Source organism: Geotrypetes seraphini, chromosome 15, assembly GCF_902459505.1.
Source record: "Geotrypetes seraphini chromosome 15, aGeoSer1.1, whole genome shotgun sequence".
Lineage (NCBI taxonomy): Eukaryota > Metazoa > Chordata > Amphibia > Gymnophiona > Dermophiidae > Geotrypetes > Geotrypetes seraphini.
The window spans coordinates 41,745,323-41,764,893 of NC_047098.1; the positions used below are offsets into that span (position 1 = coordinate 41,745,323).

Below are 19,571 nucleotides of genomic sequence, written 5' to 3' on the forward strand. Positions count from 1 at the left end.
ATGGCACCTGGTTGTCCGTCCGGACGAGGACCATGTGGTCGCGAAGCAGATGAAGAAAGGCTTTGAGAGCATTGAAAATGGCTCAAAGCTCCAACAGGTTGATGTGACAGCGCCGCTCCCCACTGGACCAAGGCCCCTGTGTCCAGAGGTCATCGAGGTGAGCTCCCCACGCAAAGGTGGGCAAGTCGGTCGTCAAGACCTTCTGCGCCAGAGGAGTGTGAAACAGAAAACCTCTGGAAAGATTGGAACAGCGCATCCATCAGCGGAGAGATCGCTTCAAGGAAGGAGTCACTGCGATCCTGGCAGAGACCGGATCGCGATCCTGACGCCACTGCGAGGCAAGGGTACACTGCGGAACGCGAAGGTGAAATCTGGCAAAAGGCGTCACATGAACGGTGGAGGCCATGTGCCCCAGCAGTATCATCATGCCCTTGGCCAAGATGGTCGAAAGATTGGAGACCTGCCGACAAAGGCGGATGATGGAAACCTGACGAAGACAGGAACGAACGCAGACGAAGCGTATCCAACAACGCTCTGATGAATTGGAGAGATTGGGATGGACACAACTGGGATTTCGGAAAGTTTATTTCGAAGCCCAGACACTGAAGAAATAGAATAGTCCGTTGGGTCGCTAAGATGACCTCCGAACGAGATGACGCCTTGATCAGCCAGTCATCCAGGTACGGGAAAACCTGGAGCCCTTGTGTCTGCAGGGCCATGGCAATCACCACCAGACACTTTGTGAACATCCTCGGAGAAGACGCCAGGCCGAAGGGGAGAACAAGGTACTGGAGATGGAGATTCCCCACCCAAAATCTCAAGTATTGGCGAGAGGCCGGATGAATTGGGATGTGCGTATAGGCCTCTTTCAGATGCAGGGAGCAAAACCAATCCCCCTCGTCCATGAGGGGATACAACATTGGAAGGGTGAGCAAAACTTCTCCCTGACTAGGCATTTGTTGAGAGCACGAGGATCGAGAATGGGCCGCAGGTCCCTGGTTTTCTTGGGGACCAGAAAAAAACGGGAGGAAAATCCCGAGTCCCTTTAATGCTCTGGAACCTCCTCGACCGCTCGAAGGTGGAGGAGAGCCTGGGTCTCCTGAAGCAGGAGGGGAAGATGCGCCACGTCGGAAGGAAACTCCCGGAAGGATTGGGCCAGAGGCGCATGCTGAAAGTGAAGAGTACCCCTCTCGAATTATGGAAAGGACCCAAGTGTCGGTTGTCAGCACCTCCCACCGATGGTAAAAAAGATGAAGCCGACCCCCAATGGGAAGGGGGGAAGGCTCCAGGGCATAGGACACCAGAGTGTCTGGCCCGTAATTGTCAAAAAGACGGCGTCGGCTTCGCCGCCACAAGCAGTTGAGACTTAGCCGGACGCTGCTGCTAAGGGCGCCGAGGAGGCGGACGAGACAGAGGAGGAGTGGACTTCTGTGGATAGCGCCAAGGAGGAAGCTTATACTGTCGAGCAGGAGGGGCTCTCGCCTTAGGGCGCACCAGAGAGGCAAAGGATCTCTCGTGTTCCAAGAGATGCTTCGTGGCCGCTTCGATCGAGTCATCGAAAAGCTCGTTCCCCACACAGGGTAGATTTGCCAAGTGATCCTGCAAATTGGGGTCCATGTCCACCAGGCGCAGTCAAGTGACGCATCGCCACCGCAAAGGCTGTGACCCGGGATGACAGCTCGAAAGCATCGTACGCAGCCTGCAGCATATAGAGACGGATACTGGACAATGTCTCCAACAGGCGACCAAATGCCGGCTGGAGGTGGAAGGGGACGTCACAGAGGAAAGACTGCATATCTTTCAAGCAGTGCTTGAGGTAGGAAGTAAATGTAAAATTGTAGTTCAGGACGCGATTCGCCATCATCGAGTTTTGATACAGGCAGCGACTGAACTTGTCCATCGTCCGGCCCTCCCTGCCCAGGGGGACGGCAGCATAGACCCTGGAGGGGTTTGCCTTCTTGAGAGAGGACTCAACCACCAGGGACTGATGGGAGAGTTGCGACCTCTCGAAACCTTTACACGGTATCGTCCGGTGTCGAGACTCCATCTTGGAAGGGATTGCATAAGGCGCTTCCAGATTACAGAGGAAGGTCTGTTTGAGAACCAGGTTCAAGGGAAGCCTCAAGGACTCCTTAGGGGGATGAGGCAGCTCCAACTCTTCCAGGTATTCCTTGGTGTATTGGGATTCAGCCTGGAGATCCAGCTGGAGAGCCCTACCTATATCCGAGACAAATCGAGCAAACGAGGAGGTCCGAGACGAAGAAGGGATCTCATGAGGCGAGGAGGAACCAGAACGTCGAGCCGCCAAAAAGGACGGGGACACTTCCCTGGAATAAAGAGCAGGCATGTCCGAATCCCGAGAGAAGGACAGAGAAGAGGTTCTGCTCCGAGGGCCTGGAGAGGCAGAAAAGCCCCTGCGGCGTCCCCCACTGGGGGAACAGCCTGGGGTATGAGGAACCAGAGGGGAAACCAACTCCCCTGAGGGCCTCGATGGAGGAATCCTCGATCCCGAACCACCCCGACCCGGGGAGACTGACGGGGAGGACCTCCGACGGGAGCGAGAAGTGCAGCGAGACCGCACCAGTTCCACGAAGTGCCTCAAGGAACGTGGGGCAGGAGATCTGCCCCGAGGATGCGAGTCCCTCTATCTCTTCGAGGGCAGATGCCTCGAAGAAGGAGCGGACTGCGAGGCATGCTTCGATCGATGCACACGGTGCGGGGACCCGGGCCTTGAAGCAGCAGGGAAGGACCCACTCGAGGAAATCCATCAGGACCGATAAGACCGCCCTCGAGGGGCGTCTATGGGTGCTCAGGCTGGCCAGCTGGGGTCGAGGTTGAAGCTGGGTCAAGCTGGCTCAGGACCGAGATCTGCATCTGCAGGATGGTCTTCAGCATGTCCTCGAACATCGGCACTGAGACCATCGGATCAGGTCGAGGAGGTGCAGCAGTGCGCTCCAACGAGGGCGACCTCGAGGAAGAGTATTCCCTTTGAGTGGAGGCACGCTTTGAAGGGGGCCTGAACGAGGCATGAGCCGCCGCACCCCCCTGAGACCCCGGGGCAGGCTTCTTCGGTAGGGAACCTGAAGAAGGAAGAGGAGACTTACCCAAAGCCACAGGTTTCGCTGAGGCAGTCGAAGGTTTGAGACGATGGTGACTTTGACGAAGTCAAGGTCTTTGAGGCCGAGGCCAAGGTCGGGATTGAGGTTGAGGCCAAGGTCTGGATCGAGGTCAAGGCCGGGCCGGGACTGGAGCAGGATCCATGCTTCCAAACAACTCGAGGATCCTGGCCCTTCTCCTCTGAAACGCCCGTGGTTGAAGGGTAGCGCAACGCGGGCAGGAGTCTAAACGATGGTCGGCCCCAAGGCACTCGATGCACCAACGGTGGGGGTCGGTGATAGAGATCACCCGACCGCACTGAGTGCACTTCTTGAAACCCAAGACCAGCCAGACATAGGCCCAAGCGATCCCGCGGCCGCACGAGGCTCACCGTTCAAGTCGGACCCAAAGCCCAGGGTCAACGACGGAAGTCGGAGAAAAGTTTTCTGCTTGTTGTTTTTTGGTTTTTTTAAATTGAAAACGCACCGCACAGCGACTCACCTGAAAATTAAAAAAACGAAGTAAGCCGCGATGCAAGAGGCACTCCGATCTCGCAGAGCAGAGGAACAGGGCTTCTGGCTCCACGAAAAATGAAGAACTGAGGCCACGAGGAGGAGACGCGCCCCCTAGCTTGAGCGGGAAGGCACCCGCGCATGCGCGGTACTCTCACAAGCTTGAAGATCTTCAAGCAAGTTTGCTTACGAGAGTGTCCGATCAGGGCTCCGTAGATGACGTCACCCATGTGTAGAGAATATGCTGCCTGCTTGTCCTGGGATAAATGATTTTATGGGATCTTGTGTTTCCATTTTGTAGGATAAATTTAAAAGAAGATTTTAAATAATGATACTGTTAATTAATGTATCTTGTGTTTGTCTTACTGAAACATGTTTAGCATTTCTTAAATATGTATGCATGTAATTTTGTAAACCGTATAGTTATTATGTGGTATATAAATTTTTAAATAAATAAATGTAATGCAGAAGCATTAACAGCATGATGTTAAAAAGAAAAGAGACAAAGTAGAAAAAAGATAAAACTGTTTTGCAACCTGTGAGAAAATACAACAGGAAGAGGAAAACAAATGTAGGAAAACCACAAAAAAGCAAGAGGAAAAAAAAATAATCAGAAAAACTAGTATTCTGCATGCCTTTTCACCACTAGGAGGCCACAGAATATAAAGTAGAATCCCTGTTAACCGGTATTCAACTAACAGGTACTCTCAGCCAATCGGCAAAATAAATTGCTGGCAAAAAAAACATTGTCTCCTGCACTCCTTACCCGACAACCTCCAAAGTTGTGCTCCTGACCTAATAACCCCTCTCCATCCCTCCCTCCAGCCCCTGAAGCATCAGCGGCAGCCACATATCTCTCTCTTTCCCTCCAGCCCCCGAAACAGCACCGGCAGCTGATCTTAGCAACACTCCCTCCTTCCATCCCCCGAAGTATCAGCGGCAGCCACAAATCTCTCTCCCTTCTTCCAGCTCCCGAACAGCACTGGCAGTCAGTCTTGATAACATCCCCTCCCTCCCCAGAAGCAGCAGGCAGCTAGTCCTGACAACCCTCTCCCTCCCTCACTTACTCAAAGCGATGCAGCAGAGGAAAGGCCCTGCCAGGGCTGGCCGGAAGCAGCCTGTTTACACATTGCCTCTGCTCTCCAGTTGCCACTACAGCTTTGGGTGAGTGAGGGAGGAAAGGAGGGAGGGGGATTTGTCAGGATTGGATCTGCTGTTTCGGGGGCCAGAGGGAGGGGGGTTATCAGGACCAGCTGCCCTGCTCCTTTGGTGATTGGAGGGAGGGAGGGAGAGAAATGTATGGCTGCTGCTTTGGGGGTTGGAGGGAGAGAGGGAAGGAGGGACTGTGGCTGCCGCTGATGCTTCGGGAGAGCCAGAAGTAAGTAAAGGGGACTGACCTGGGGGGGGAAAGATGGACCAAAAGTGTGTGTGGGGGGGAGGAATGGACATGGATGCTGGATCTGCAAGGTGAAAGGCACAGGAGGGGAGATGAATGGATGCTGGTACTGTAAATTCAGGGCGGAGGGAGGGAGAGAAAGTGGCCCAGACCAGAAAGGATGGTGGGAAGGAACAGATTGACCTACAAGTGGGGGTGGGGGGATGATAGAGAGAGGACAAGTGTGAATCAGACCAGAAAGGGGCGATAGGAAGGGAAACAAAACTGCAGTTGGAGTGAAAGAGAGAATAGAGGAGGCAGAAATCTGAGAAGGAAAAAACAGAAAGGAATTTCAGGTCTTAGGATAGGGGAATTCTTTGCTTTTATTTACTGTATTTCAATATTAATATCAAGTCAATACAGAGTTTATGGTATAGTATTAGTTAGGCTAATTTTTAATGACAACTCTCAAGCAACCAGAAACTACATTTATCCCCCTCCTCCCTGCTCTCCAAACCTCACCACCTCGGCATCATACTGAAACAAAGAAGCTGTACCCAGAGGAAATTTATCCATATATACCCAGAAATTCTTTTGCTGTGAGTACTTGTGTTATATTTACTCAATAAAGAATAATTCAGAAATTATGAGGATTATCTGCATGTGCATCAGCATGGGGGGAGGGGTTAAACTTCAGATAAATGTGACCTATATCTGGGATATGGTTAAATGAGATAATTTATCATGAATGTAAACTTGTTTCTCCTAGGACAATCAGGATAGTCAGCCACATATGGGTGTTGTCCCAACAGCTCCCAATTTGCGGATAAGCTCTCCAATAGCTTAGAGCCCTACCCATTTCCCCCTGCTTCCCCCTAATCCCCAGGATGTTCCTAGCTGTGGCCGGGTCGGCCGTATGGGGAGGCGGGTGGGTTGTGTGGCTGACTATCCTGCTGTCCACGGAGAACCTACGTTACAGGTAAGTAACTACACTTTCTCCTAGGACAAGCAGGATGAGTCAGCCATATATGGGTGACTCCCTAGCCGAGGGATGTACCGAATGGACCTGCGCCTTAGCTCTCTGTGTATCCCTCGCCTGGCTGTGGAGGCCGAGCAAGGCAGGGTAATCAGGCGAAGCAGGTGAAGTTGTGGAAATAAGGTTTTTGATAAAGTGCTGTGTTAACTGAGCAATAATACTCACAGAACAGTGAAACTGGTCAATAACACTCAATGAACAGAGAGAAACCAACTGGTCAACAGTGACAATTCATACTTTCACGCCACGGAGAACCTACGTTACAGGTAAGTAACTACACTAATCTGTTCTGAGCTCTCCTGGGAGGACGGGATATAAAACCAAATAAATAAATCTACCAATCAACATGGGTACTGGATAACTGAGGGATAGATGTACTAAACACAGTTGCTAAGACTGTACGAGTTGCTGTTGACCGGGCTCACAGTGCAGGAAAGGGCAGAAGAGATTTGGGGCGGCAGGCAGGAGAGATTCAGGGAAGATCAGGCAGGACAGATTCGGGGCAGAACATCTGGACGGCAGGCAGGAAAGATTTGGGACAGCAGAGAGCAGGGCAGAGAACAGGGTAGCAATGGAGCTGGAGAGTCGGAAAGGACGTTTGCAACTGGTCCCCAGCAGTCGCTTCTTGGGTTGATCGGCCAGCCCAGTCAAATCACAAAATTTGTTTTGTGAATCACTTTCCTGCCTACTTTGCAAGCCATTTATCTCATTTGCATGTGCGGGGCAGCAGAGAGCAGGGAGGAAATGGAGCTGGAGAGTACGTTGATCGGCCAGCCCTGCTTACTGCATGCCGTCCTCTCATTTGTATGCTGGGTCATAAACCAATTGGTATACAAGTGGTTGCTTAGTGAATCTAGCCCTAAGAAAATACTACAGAAGACTCCCATCCCCCCACCAAAAAAATACCCCCAAACAAAATACAAAACCACCTATATAAACATAAAAAATTTTTTAGTTCTATTTTTTTCATACAGAATAAGAACTAACCACTCAGCTTGTGTCCTTTCCCTCCATTTTCCCCCTAAAGAGAAAAGGAACAGTCATCAATAACTAACAGCAGTTGTATAAATACAACACTGTTAGCCTGCTTCCTGCTCAGAAAAGAACACTATTGCTCCTCCTCGTGGTTAGCGAGACCAAACACTTTCATGCACACTTCTCCAGTTACAAACTATAGAAATGATCCCTGAAAGTATAGTCTTAACCTAAAACCTCTCAACTCTCACACTCCAAATCCCACAGCCTCCTATTCAAGTTACAGTGAGAGAACACTAAGCTAGCTTTTTCAACAAGGAAAGTGTCTCTACAACAAATACCTAGACATATTAGACTATTCCCCCAAAATATCACATTTTAACAGGCATTTCTTTACATTTTACCACCATTTTACACACATCTACCTAGCCACACCTTCTGTTTAACATATGACACTATCAGCAGCCACAGAACTCTTAGCAGTCTCTGCTCCTCCCTCCCCTGCTCTGTGCTGTTTCCTGTGTAAGGCACAGAGCACACATAGCAGACATTTTAAGAACGATAGAGAAATTCTCTTTAGATAATACAGAAACCTAATAAATTATATGCATATCTCTTAGTATTTATATTTTTTAAGTATTAAAATATAAATACATTTGCCTGACAAGTCTCTGCTTTACAGCCACAAGCCTTTTGTGCATAAGATTTCCTTCAGTTTAATATAATAATTCTGTACCTTTCTACAGTGTATTCGAAGTTACATATCTTTGCCACACCCGTGGAAACAAGCTGTACAGCATAGGACGTGAGTGTACGATGGATAAATCTTTGTGAGTGTATGTACATTAAGGCTTCATTAACTTGAAGCAATATATGCACAATTGTTTCCATCTGTAGTACAGGGAACTCAGAACGCTGAAATGAAAACAAACTGAAAATGAGGGCAGATAATGACTGAGGAGTTAACAGTTTTCCCTCTCTTGCTGCAGTACAATAGTTACAAGATTTTAAAATATTTCTATGGAAAGACTATTTCATTTATTTACTCTCCTTTCTGAGATTGCATGCTTTCCTATAATAATACTCTAGTCAGATTCCCTACTTAGCTGCATTTTATGATTTTTGTTCAGTAGTTTCCTTTCTAATGAAAAATGCTCATTACTACATCTGAGGTATTTGCACATTTGTATCATATTCCATTAACCCCTCCTCTCTTCCAGAAAGCACAGTTACTTACCGTAACAGGTGTTATCCAGGGACAACAGGCAGATATTCTCACACATGGGTGACGTCACTGACGGAGCCCCAGTACGGACCACTTTAAAAGTGCATCACCACTTTAAGACTTTAGAAAGTTCACGATAGCCCAAACCGCGTATGCGCGAGTGCCTTCCTGCCCGACGTAGGGTATGCGGTCCCTCAGTTAAGATCAGCCAGCTAAGAAGAAAACCTGGGGAGGTGGGTGGGTTGTGAGACTATCTGCCTGCTGTACCTGGATAACACCTGTTACGGTAAGTAACTGTGCTTTATCCTAGGACAAGCAGGCAGCATATTCTAACACATGGGTGACCTCCAAGCTAACAGAAAATGGGATGGTGAGAAAGTTGGCCTTTGGGAAAATAAATTTTGTAATACAGATTGGCCAAGGTGCCCATCCCATCTGGAGAAAGACTCCAGACAGTAGTGAGAAGTGAATGTATGAACTGAGCAGCTTTACAGATTTCCTCAATGGGAGTAGGAAAGCAACAGAAGCTGACATAGCTCTTAATTTGTGGGCTGTGACACGACTCTCCAGTGTCAGTCCAGTCTGAGCATAATAGAACGAGATGCAGGCAGCCAGTCAGTTGGAAATCGTTCTCTTGGAAACAGGATGCCCCACTTGTTTGCATCAAAAGAGATGAACAGTTGGGAAGATGTTCGATGTGGCTTTGTCCAGTCAATATAATAGGCCAAAGCCCATTTAAAGTCCAAAGCATGTATGGGATTATTTGTTTGCTGCTCTGACCAAGTATGGCTTTCAGGGCCGTTTGTCTCGGCTATTCATGCGCTCTATGCTATTCCCCAAGCCACTCTGTGGGTTAATGGTTGTAGATCTTCCCTATTTGAGATTCATAGAGGCATCCGTCAGGGTTGTCCCCTCTCTCCTTTGTTGTTTGTTCTGGCTCTTGATCCGCTCCTTCGCGGTATTTACTCAAACCAGGATGTTAGGGGGGTCATCCTGGGGTCTCAGAGTTTTAAAATTGCAGCTTTCACAGACGATCTTTTGGCTCATCTGACGGACCCTAGCCACTCTTTGCCAGCTCTTTTGGAAACTATTAGAGAATATGGGGATTATGCCGGATTTAGTTTGAACTTGCTTAAATCCGAAGCTCTACCTTCCTCTTTGGCTTTGAAGGCTCAGTGGGGCGCCTGCTTCCCCTTACGGTGGGCTGAGAGCTCTTTTAAATATTTGGGGGTGCATCTTTTGATTTCTACGACCCGCCTCTATTCTCTTAATATCTCCCGGCTTTTGGCTGACAGTAGGGCTCAACTTGAGACCTGGGGTGATCTTCCTTTATCCTTGATGGGCCGTATCGCCTTGATTCGTATGGTAATCTTCCCCCGTTGGTTGTACGTGCTGCAAACTTTGCCGCTTCGCCTGTTGAAGAAGGATATCTCCAGCTTACATCGTTTATTGTCTCGATTCTGTTGGCGTTCCCGTAAGCCAAAGCTGCGCTTTTCTTATTTAGTGGGCGGCTGGAAGCAGGGGGGCCTTGGCATCCCCGATTTTGGTCTTTATAATGAGGCTTGCTTGCTTCACCACCTGAAGGATTGGTTACAGGATAGCCAACAATATACTCCCTTGGCTTTTGAATGCGCTCTTTATTCACCTCATTCTCTCTTTAGCCTTTTGCATTTGCTTGCTAGGGAAATTCCTCCCTTGTTTCGTTCCTGTGTTCTTTTGAGATCTATGCATGCTGTGTGGGGCAGCCTGGTTGGTAAATTGGGAGGAGACCCCCGCATGTCGAATCAATTGCCCCTCCAAGGGAACTCGGCCTTTCTGCCGGGCCAGGATAATCCTACTTTTCTTCGTTGGGATGCCTGGGGCATCACTTTGGTGGAGCATTTGTTGACTGAGGATGGGAATTTGCAACCTCTTGCTGCTTTTGCTGATTGTTTGGGTAGATGTTGGGTAGATACTTGTTGCCTATTGTCAGGTTAAGCACTATGTTCTTTCTCTTCCTCAGGAGTGCATCGCGCGGCCGATGGGGGTCCACCTTCGGGTTTTCTTCCCTGGGGTGGAGGTCTGTTCCACCTCGGTGTCGGCATTGTATAAGGCCCTTTCTGGCTTTGAATGCCCCAAAGATGTCTCGAGGATTCAGGGGGGTTGGGGTCGGGAGCTCCGTCACGACCTTGGCTGCTGGGACATTCTGCATGTCTTACGGGGGGTCCCTTGCTTAATAACAGGAGTGCAGTTTCAAGAATGTTATGTTCGGGTGCTTTACAGAGCCTATTTTACTCAGGTACAATTACATAAAGTGGGAGGCATAGATTCCCCTCTTTGTCTGAAATGTGGCCGAGATCCCAATACCTTTACTCACTCTTTTTGGGACTGTTGGACCATACAAGCTTTTTGGCAATCTATAGTCCATTATCCTCAGGGCTTATTTCCGGCCCCCCTTTCAGGCACTGTAGAGAACTTGGTTTTAGATCTTCCTCGGGCTTTCCGCGGCCTTCCCAGGGGGGGGGTCCCCTCTGGTGTGTCTCTCGTAAGGTGTTTCTCCTGGCTCGTAAGTGCATTTTGCAATCTTGGACGGTTTCTGAGCCTCCCTCTTTTTGGTCTTGGAGATCTTTGGTACATACTTTGGCCGCTTGGGAGGCTCATGAGGCGTCTGGTCATCCCCGACGACGGCGCACCTACCTGCAAATTTGGGGAGCCTATTTGGATTCTTTACCTCCTAGAGGTCGTAGCCTCCTTTTGAATTCTCTTGCTTAGCTTTCTTAGTCTTCCCTGTGCTCACTCCCCCGGTCAGCCACTGCCTTTTTTTTTTTTTTTTTCAGGCGGGGTTCTTCTGGATGTAGGCCATGGGCCAAAAGAGTACGAGCCTTTGGCTTTTGAGAGACCTTTGGGTCGTTTTTGTATTTTGCTGGTGGGGGACCCCAGAGGGATGTTTTTTATTTTTTGGGGAGGGTTGGGTGGGGTGGTTGGTAATTAGATTAGCTCTTTGTATTGTTTCTGAAACTTGTGTATTGCTGGATGTTGCTTCCTTGTTCTTGTTCTGTTTCTTGCTTTTGTTTTTTCTCATGTTCATAATAAAACTGTTTTGAACATAAAGTCCAAAGCATGTAAAGCGGTTTCTCCAGCATGAGTATAAGGTTTAGAAAAAAAAAAAACACAGGCAGAACAATTGACTGATTAAGTGAAATTCAGTGACAACTTTGGGAAGAAACTTTAGATGTGTACGGAGAACCACCTTGTCATGATGAAAACTGTAAAGGGTGGATCTGCTACCAAGGCTTGTAACTCACTGACCCTCATGGCAGAGGTGAGAGCAATAAGGAAGACAACTTTCCAGGTGAGAAACTTGAGATGAGTTGTGGCCATTGGTTCAAATGGTGGCTTCATCAAGCTGGAAAGTACCATATTAAGGTCCCAGACTACAGGAGGAGGCTTAAAAGGTGGTTTCACATTGAAAAGTCCTTTCATGAATCTGGATACCAAAGAATGAGCAGTGAGAGGTTTTCCCTCTACTGGCATGTGAAAAGCTGTAATAGCACTGAGATGAACTCTGATAGATGTAGATTGAGTCCAGAGTCAGACAGAGAAAGTAGATACTCCAATACCAATTCCATTGCAAAGGAAGTTGAATCGTGAAGTTGAGGAAGACACCAGGAAGAAAACTGAGTCCACTTTGTTGGTAACATTGTTGAGTGGCTGGTTTCCTGGATGCATCAAGGATTTGTCTAACAGGCTGAGAGAGACGCAAGTTAGATGGATTCGAGACGACCCGAGAGAAACCAAGCCGTCAGGTGCAGTGATGTCAGGTTGGGATGCAGAAGAGATTCCTGATTCTGTGTAAGAAGAGTAGGAAATATTGGAAGAGGTATGGGCTCCCTGGAACTGAGTTGAAGTAGAAGGGGGAACCAATGTTGCCTGAGCCACCGTGGAACAATGAGAATTATGGTGGCTGCTTCTCTCTTGAGCTTGAACAGAGTTCTCAACATGAGAGGAATTGGAGGGAATGCATATAGAAACAGGCCCGTCCAATCCAGAAGAAAGGCATCTGCTTCCAGACAGATAGGAGAATAAAGCCTGGAGCAAAACTGGGGCAACTGGTGATTATGAGGAACCACAAACAAGTCCACTTGTGGAGTGCTCCATTGAGCAAAGATGGACTGGAGAGTTACAGAGTTGAGAGTCCATTTGTGAGGTTGAAGAATTCTGCTGAGGTTGTCTGCTAGGGAATTCTCCCCTTGAATGTAGAAAGCCTTTAAGAAATGTTGCGAGCTGTCACCCAAGTCCAGATTTTCTGGGCCTCCTGACGCAACAGGAGAGAGCCCCTGCCTTCTTGCTTGTTTATGTAGTACATTGCTTCTTGATTGTCTGTATGAAGGAGGAGGACTTGGGGGCAGAGAAGATGATGAAAGGCCTTCAGGGCATAAAACATTGCTCTGAGTTAGAGGAAATTGATGTGAAATTTCCGTTCCTTGGCAGTCCAAAGACCTTGAGTCTGAAGATCGTCCATATGAGCCCCCCAGGAATAAGGGGATGCATCCGTCGTGATGACCTTGAGATGAGGGGACAAGTGAAAAAGGAGACCTCTGGATAGATTGGAAGAGGTCATCCATCATCGAAGCGACTGCAGAAGAAATGAGGTCACAGATATATGTTGTGAGAGACGATCCGTCGCTTGAGACCACTGAGAAGCAAGGGTCCACTGAGGAGTGTAAAGATGTAGCCTCGCTAGTGGTGTCACATGGACAGTGGAAGCCATATGGCCTAGAAGAAATGGTCTGAGATGGAAGCAAAGGTACTTCCTGGAAGCTGTATGAATCCCTGCTTCAGCTGATTGAGGGGAACTTCCTTGATGGCATTCAGTAGAAGGGATTGAACCTCCTGAAGAAGAAGGGAGGACTGTGCAGACTCTCTTGGAGGATGATCTGGATGGCAGAGTGTAAAAATTGAGAGTGTAACACTGACAAATGATGGTAAGGACCCAGAGGTCCGATGTTATGAGCTCCCAGCCGGCTATGAAAAATTGAAGACGGCCTCCGATGGGCTGAGGGAAAGTCTGCAGAATGGTGACATTGGCTATGCTCTGCAGAAACATGTCAAAAAGGCTGTGTAGACTTTTGGGGGGCAGCCTGTTGTTTTTGCTGTTGCTGACATGTTTGCTGTTGTCTGTCTCCTGGGCTGAGACTGAGCAGGGGTCGTAGGTTTTGCAGCAAACCTTCTCTGATATTAAGATTGTTGCCTGAAGGGACGAGAATGTGAAGGCTTCTTTTTGGGCTTGACCAGAGTATCCCATCTGATCTCATGAGTAGACAACTTCTGGGTAGCTGTGTCCATGGAGGCACCAAAAAGCTCATCCCCCAGACAAGGTGCATTGGCTAACCTGTCCTGATGGTTGGCATCCAGTTCAGACACTCGAAGCCAGGCCAGACGTAGCATGGCCACTGACATTGCTGCAGCACATGAGGTAAGTTCAAAGGTATCATAGATGGAATAAACCATGTACTTGTGGAGCTAGAGCAGATCAGAAATAAAATGTTCAAAAACAGGAAGCTTATGTTCAGGCAGATATTTGTGGAACGTGACAACTTATTGACTAAATGCTTCATATAAAATGAGAAGTGAAAAGTGTAGTTGTCGGACCGGTTGGCTAACATAGCATTCTGGTATAGCCTTTTGCCAAACCAGTCCATAGACTTGCCCTCTCTGCCAGGGGGTACAGAGGCATACACACTAGCCCCTGAAGATTTCTTTAGTGTTGATTTCACCAGGAGAGATTCATGGGGGAGCTGTAGTTTGTTAAACCCGGGACTAGAAACCACTTTTTACAGAGAATCCTCAGGGATGGTAAGAGGTGTTTCTAGATTCTTGTAGAAGGTTTCCCGTAATATATCATGGAGGAGAAGTTTAAAAAGTTCCTTGGGTGGTTGATCATAGTCCAAGGCATCTAAAAACTCTTTAGGTTTTTTAGTCAGCTTCCAAGGGAATGGATAAGGTCTCAGAAATTTCCCTTAGAAACCTGTAAAAAAAATTTTTCTCGGACATGACAGGAGCCTCTTGAGAAGAGTGGCGAATGGATTCATCATCTGAAGAACCCTCCTCTTCAGATAGATGTTCCTGCTCAGAATCTCCCCAGAGATCTGAATCCTGAGTTGTCCGAGGTCGGTGCCAAGCAGTGTCGAAGGCTCGAGATGCTTTAATTTCTTCAGTGCCTTTCCTGACCGCACCAAGTGATGTCAGGGTTGAAGACAATCGGTGTCAGCGACTTAATGAGACGTGGTGGTACCGACTGAGACTCCTGTGCAGGTGCTACCGGTGTCAAAGGCTCAGATCAAACTGGCACCGGGGGAGTCGGTGTCGACATGGGCAGACTTTGAGTCAGCACCAGCAGTTGGAACTGCTCCCGTAATTCCTCTTGTAGCAACTCTTTAACCTGTTACTTAACAGTAATCACCGGTACCGCTGCTTTTTTGCCGGTACCTTCGGTGCAGCTCTACGCTCCAGCGATGAGGAGGCTGATGTCAAGGCACTCACCGAGATCGGAGCGGAGCATTTCTTGGGTCTCTTCAAGGTCGGCAGGACTTGGCTCATTGCTGTCTTGACCTGAGGCCCAGAGGAGGTGGGGGAAGGCTTCTTCGCCGGCTTACCCACTGGAATGTTCAACACCGAAGATGATTCCACCGATGTCAATTGATGCGGTGTCGATTTAGCCAGTGCCGCCAACATCGGCAATGGTGTTGAATCACTCTCCATTGCAACTCCGAAGAGGAGGCGCTGTTGAATAAGAGTCCTCTTCTGCAGGGACGAACAACGGAACAGGTTTCAGGACGGGCCCCAAGCACTGGAGATACCAGCGATGCGGGTCAGTCACAGAGATGGGGCGGCACACCGTCCACACTTTCTGAAACCCGTCTGTGGGCAGGTCATTGAAGGGAAAACGGGCTCGGCTAAATTAAAATCTGAGGCCAAGGTGGTCGAACAGGCCCCGCCAGGCCAAACCCATAAAAGGGAGAACAAAAAAATTTTTAACAAATAATATTAAAACAAAACTGACTGAAAAGTCAGATAACTGCAAGAGCGGGAAGGCAGCAAGGTTTCAACAACCGTTGAAAAAGACGCGAATTCTTAGCTCCACGGAAACTAAGAAACTGAGGGACAACGTGCCCTACATCGGGCAGGAAGGCACTCACGCATGCACGGTTTGGGCTATCGCAAACTTTCTAAAGTCTTAAAGTTGTGATGCACTTTTAAAGTGGTCTGTACCGGGGCTCTGTCGGTGACGTCACCCATGTATGAGAATATGCTGCCTGCTTGTCCTGGGATAATCTAAATTTTCATCATAGCAATATCAATATCGGTTATAAATATAAGAACTGAAGCAAAAAAATATCAGGCATAGTTTTATAGTATTATATATATATATATAATTTTTTTTTCCCCTTTCACTTGCAAGATATCAAATGTATTCAAGCAGTTTTTATGCAGGACAGAAAAAAGAACCTAGGACAGCATCCTCTCATCAGTCAGCAAACCTCTTCCACTAAAATCATATGACTTCTTAGTTGAATCTTTTCTGGAAGTGAGCAGAATTTGAGAGACATTGACAGGCAAGTTCAGTGAATCTGCTATTAGCCTTTCAACATCCAAACCATGAGGGTTAGAAACAGATTAGGAGATACCAAGGATCCTTGATCCTGCGCTATCCAGTTAGAAAAATTTCCAGGCTCCAGGGATCTCTGAAAGTTTCAAAAGAGGGAACTATGGGGTACTTTTACTAAAACTATGGCATAAGTGGCCTTAGTGTGCTGCTTAGGCATGGCTTTCCCACTAAGGTCACGTGTGTTGTAGCTGGAAAATGGTCAACTTTCCCATTTTACTAATTAATGGGCATGCACTAATCTTGCCATTGACGCATGGCCATTAAACAAAATTACTGCATGAACTCTTACCGACACCTATTTTATAGGCATTAAGAGCTGCTAATGCTGTGCTAATGCCTCATGCATTATTAGCACTGTCACACCCACTCTCCAAAACCAAACATGCCCCCTTAGAGAAGATTACAAAAAATTATGTTAGCACATGTGAGCACACACAGAGGCAAATTTACCACAGGACGGCAGCACATGCCCATCGTTAAGCCCTTTTAATGTGCAGTAAGCAAATACAAGTGCTTACTGCAGTTTAGTAAAAGGACCCCTATGTCTATCTTGGCCAGTAGTGGGCAATAGGAATCATAGTTCCTCAATCCTGCTGGAGTTTCAGAAGCATTTTTGATATGAAAGTTATTGGAGGAATATGCAGTGATTAACATGATGATCTGGTGTAGAAAGCCCAGGAACAAACAATGTAGAAAAATGAAGACTGCAGTACACCTTAAGCAGGCATCCACTGAAACATGACATTGTTGGGTTTTGAATAAATATCTCTTGAGTGCCATAATAGTGTCTTGCAATCTTTGTTCTTCAACATTGTGCTGCTTGTGGATTGGGAATCATCTGTCTCCTTGAGATTTTCCTGCATGGCTCTGTCAGAGGCACAGGAGGCCAATGAGCCACCCCCAACTTGTGGAGTCCCCATTTGGACTCTTTCTGTAGGAATCTTAGGTAAGAACATAAGAATTGCTATACTGGGACCAACCGAAGGTCCATCAAGCCCAGTAACCTGTTTCTAACAGTGGCCAACCCAGGTCCCAAGTAGTAAAACAGATTTTATGCTGCTTACCCTAGGAATAAGCAGTGGATTTCCCCAAGTGATCTCAATAAACGATCTAGAAGCAGGGACGAAGTGTGAAGTAATAAAATTCGCAGACGACACCAAACTATTTAGTGGAGTCGCAACAAAAGAGGATTGAGAAGACTTACAAAGGGACCTGAATAAACTAGAAGAGTGGGCGACGAAATGGCAGATGAAGTTTAATGTACAGAAATGTAAAGTCTTGCACGTAGGAAACAGAAACCCGAAATACAGCTATACGATGGGAGGACTGGTAATGGGTGAAAGTACCCTAGAGAAGGACTTGGGGGTAATAGTGGACAAGACAATGAAGCCGTCAGTACAGTACACAGCGGCCCTAAGAAGGCGACTAGAATGCTAGGTATTATCAAGAAAGGTATTACAACCAGAACGAAAGAAGTTATCCTGCTGTTGTATCGGGCGATGGAGAAGGCTTCATCTAAGGCAAGGCAGATATTGGGTTTTATCAATAGAAGTTTCGTCAGCCGAAAGCCTGAAGTCATAATGCCGTTGTACAGGGCCATGGTGAGACCTCATCTGGAGTGCTGTGTGCAATTCTGGAGGCCACATTACAGTAAAGATGTGCGCAGAATTGAATCGGTTCAGCGGACGGCCACCAGGATGATCTCGGGGCTCAAGGGTCTCTCGTACGAAGAGAGATTGAACAAATTGCAGCTCTACACTCTCGAGGAACGAAGGGAGAAGGGAGACATGATCGAAATATTTAAGTACCTCACGGGACGTGTCGAAGTGGAAGATGATATTTTCTTTCTCAAGGGACCCTCGGCCACAAGAGGGCACCCGCTCAAACTCAGGGGCGGAAAATTTCATGGCGACACCAGAAAGTATTTCTTCACAGAGAGAGTGGTTGATCATTGGAACAAGCTTCCAGTGCAGGTGATCGAGGCAGACAGCGTGCCAGACTTTAAGAATAAATGGGATACCCATGTGGGATCCCTACGAGGGTCAAGATAAGGAAATTGGGTCATTAGGGCTTAGACAGGGGGTGGGTAAGCAGAGTGGGCAGACTTGATGGGCTGTAGCCCTTTTCTGCCGTCATCTTCTATGTTTCTATGTTGCGCCCGCATCTGGAGTAATGCGTCCAATATTGGTTGCCATACCTTAAGAAGGATATGGCGTTACTCAAGAGGGTTCAGAAAGAGCCACGCGATTGATAAAAGGTATGGAAAACCTTTCATATGCTGAAAGATTAGTGAAACGAGGGCTCTTTTCCCTGGAAAAGCGGAGGCTTAGAGGGGACATGATAGAGACTTACAAGATCATGAAGGGCATAGAGAAAGTGTAGAGGGACAGATTCTTCAAACTTCCGAAAACTACAAGAACGAGAGGGCATTCGGAAAAATTAAGAGGGGACAGATTCAGAACCAATGCTAGGAAGTTGTTCTTCACCCAAAGAGTGGTGGACACCTGGAATGCGCTTCCAGAGGGTGTGATAGGACAGAGTACAGTATTGGGGTTCAAGAAAGGACTGGATGATTTCCTGAAGAAAAAGGAGATAGAAGGATATAGATAGAGGATTACTATATAGGTCCTGGACCTGATGGGCCACCGCGTGAGCGTACTGCTGGGCACGATGGACCTCTGGTCTGACCCAGCAGAGGCACTACTTATGTTCTTATGTTCAATAATGGCCTATCCAAACCTCTTTTAAATCCTGCTAAGCTAACTGGTTTCACCACATTCTTTGGCATGAATTCCAGACTTTGTTGCAGGTTTGTGGGTCTCGCTGCATCTTTGTTAGGTAGAAACCGACACTTCAGCCATCATGCTGTGGCTTTCTTCATGATATGCTCTGAAGTCTGCAGTGTGACTTTGGAAATAGTGACCTGATTGGGAACAGGGCAGTCTACCAATTTGAATTTTGGAGGGAAAGTCAGTTGATCAGAAATTTGAATTTTGTTGTGAAAGTCCATAGAATGGAAAAGTCTCTGCTAGGTTTAAAGATGTTCTCCCCGAGGAGCTGGGTTAGATGTTCTCTCAGCATTTTGCTTGTTGCAGGTTTTTGGGTCTCGCTGTGTCTTTGTCAGAAAGAAACCAACGTTTCAGCCATCATGCTGTGGCTTTTTCAGGGCATGCCCTATTTCCAATCAAGCGGTGTCATGCTAGTGCTTCCGAGGTTCCTTCCATGAAACTGCAGTGTTTGCATCAAGTCCCAGAGTTTGCATCAGGTCCCTGTAGTTCCTGTCATCTGCCACATAGGCACCCCCCATCCCAACAATGGTCTGGTGGAGAGTGAAAATCACTACTATAGGGCTAGATGCACAGAGCTAGGGAAACCCAGTGGAAAACATTGGGTTGGAAGCAAGTTTCATTTTCTCTGCAATGTTCTGCACAATTAGCAAGCAAATTAAATGCATGCTATTTGTGCTGAGTACCACAGTGAAAGGGGTAGGAACTGTGCCTGGAGTCTGCTTATGAGCTCAGAGTAGGCAGCTCTTATGTGCAGGCCCAGTATAATGTCCGCTAGGGATACAGGACCCAACACGGTCCGCGTTTCGACAAAAAGGCTCTTATGTGGATGGAATTATTTTATGTGGATGATTTTAGTGTACCTTTGGAACTTTGATATTTTTAAATAAAGTCCATTTGGGAACATCGTCACTCCAC

The 19,571-nt window shown here is 47.6% G+C and overlaps 1 protein-coding gene and 1 non-coding gene across 7 annotated transcripts in view; both read right to left on the reverse strand.

Moving 5' to 3' along the window:
• Nucleotides 1–19,571, reverse strand: part of TEX14 (testis expressed 14, intercellular bridge forming factor) — a 311,576-nt gene that overhangs the window by 217,260 nt on the left and 74,745 nt on the right. For 5 of the 6 annotated variants that reach the window (XM_033922948.1, XM_033922949.1, XM_033922947.1 and 2 more), the window contains one exon: nucleotides 7,731–7,909. The exons of the other annotated variant lie outside the window; for it this stretch is intronic. In XM_033922948.1, coding sequence (XP_033778839.1) covers nucleotides 7,731–7,909 — 179 coding nt within the window. The remainder of the gene's footprint in view (nucleotides 1–7,730; nucleotides 7,910–19,571) is intronic. 6 annotated transcript variants of the gene reach the window in all.
• Nucleotides 7,005–7,221, reverse strand: LOC117349482. The gene has a single exon (XR_004537170.1). It is a non-coding gene; the product is annotated as a small nucleolar RNA U3 (small nucleolar RNA).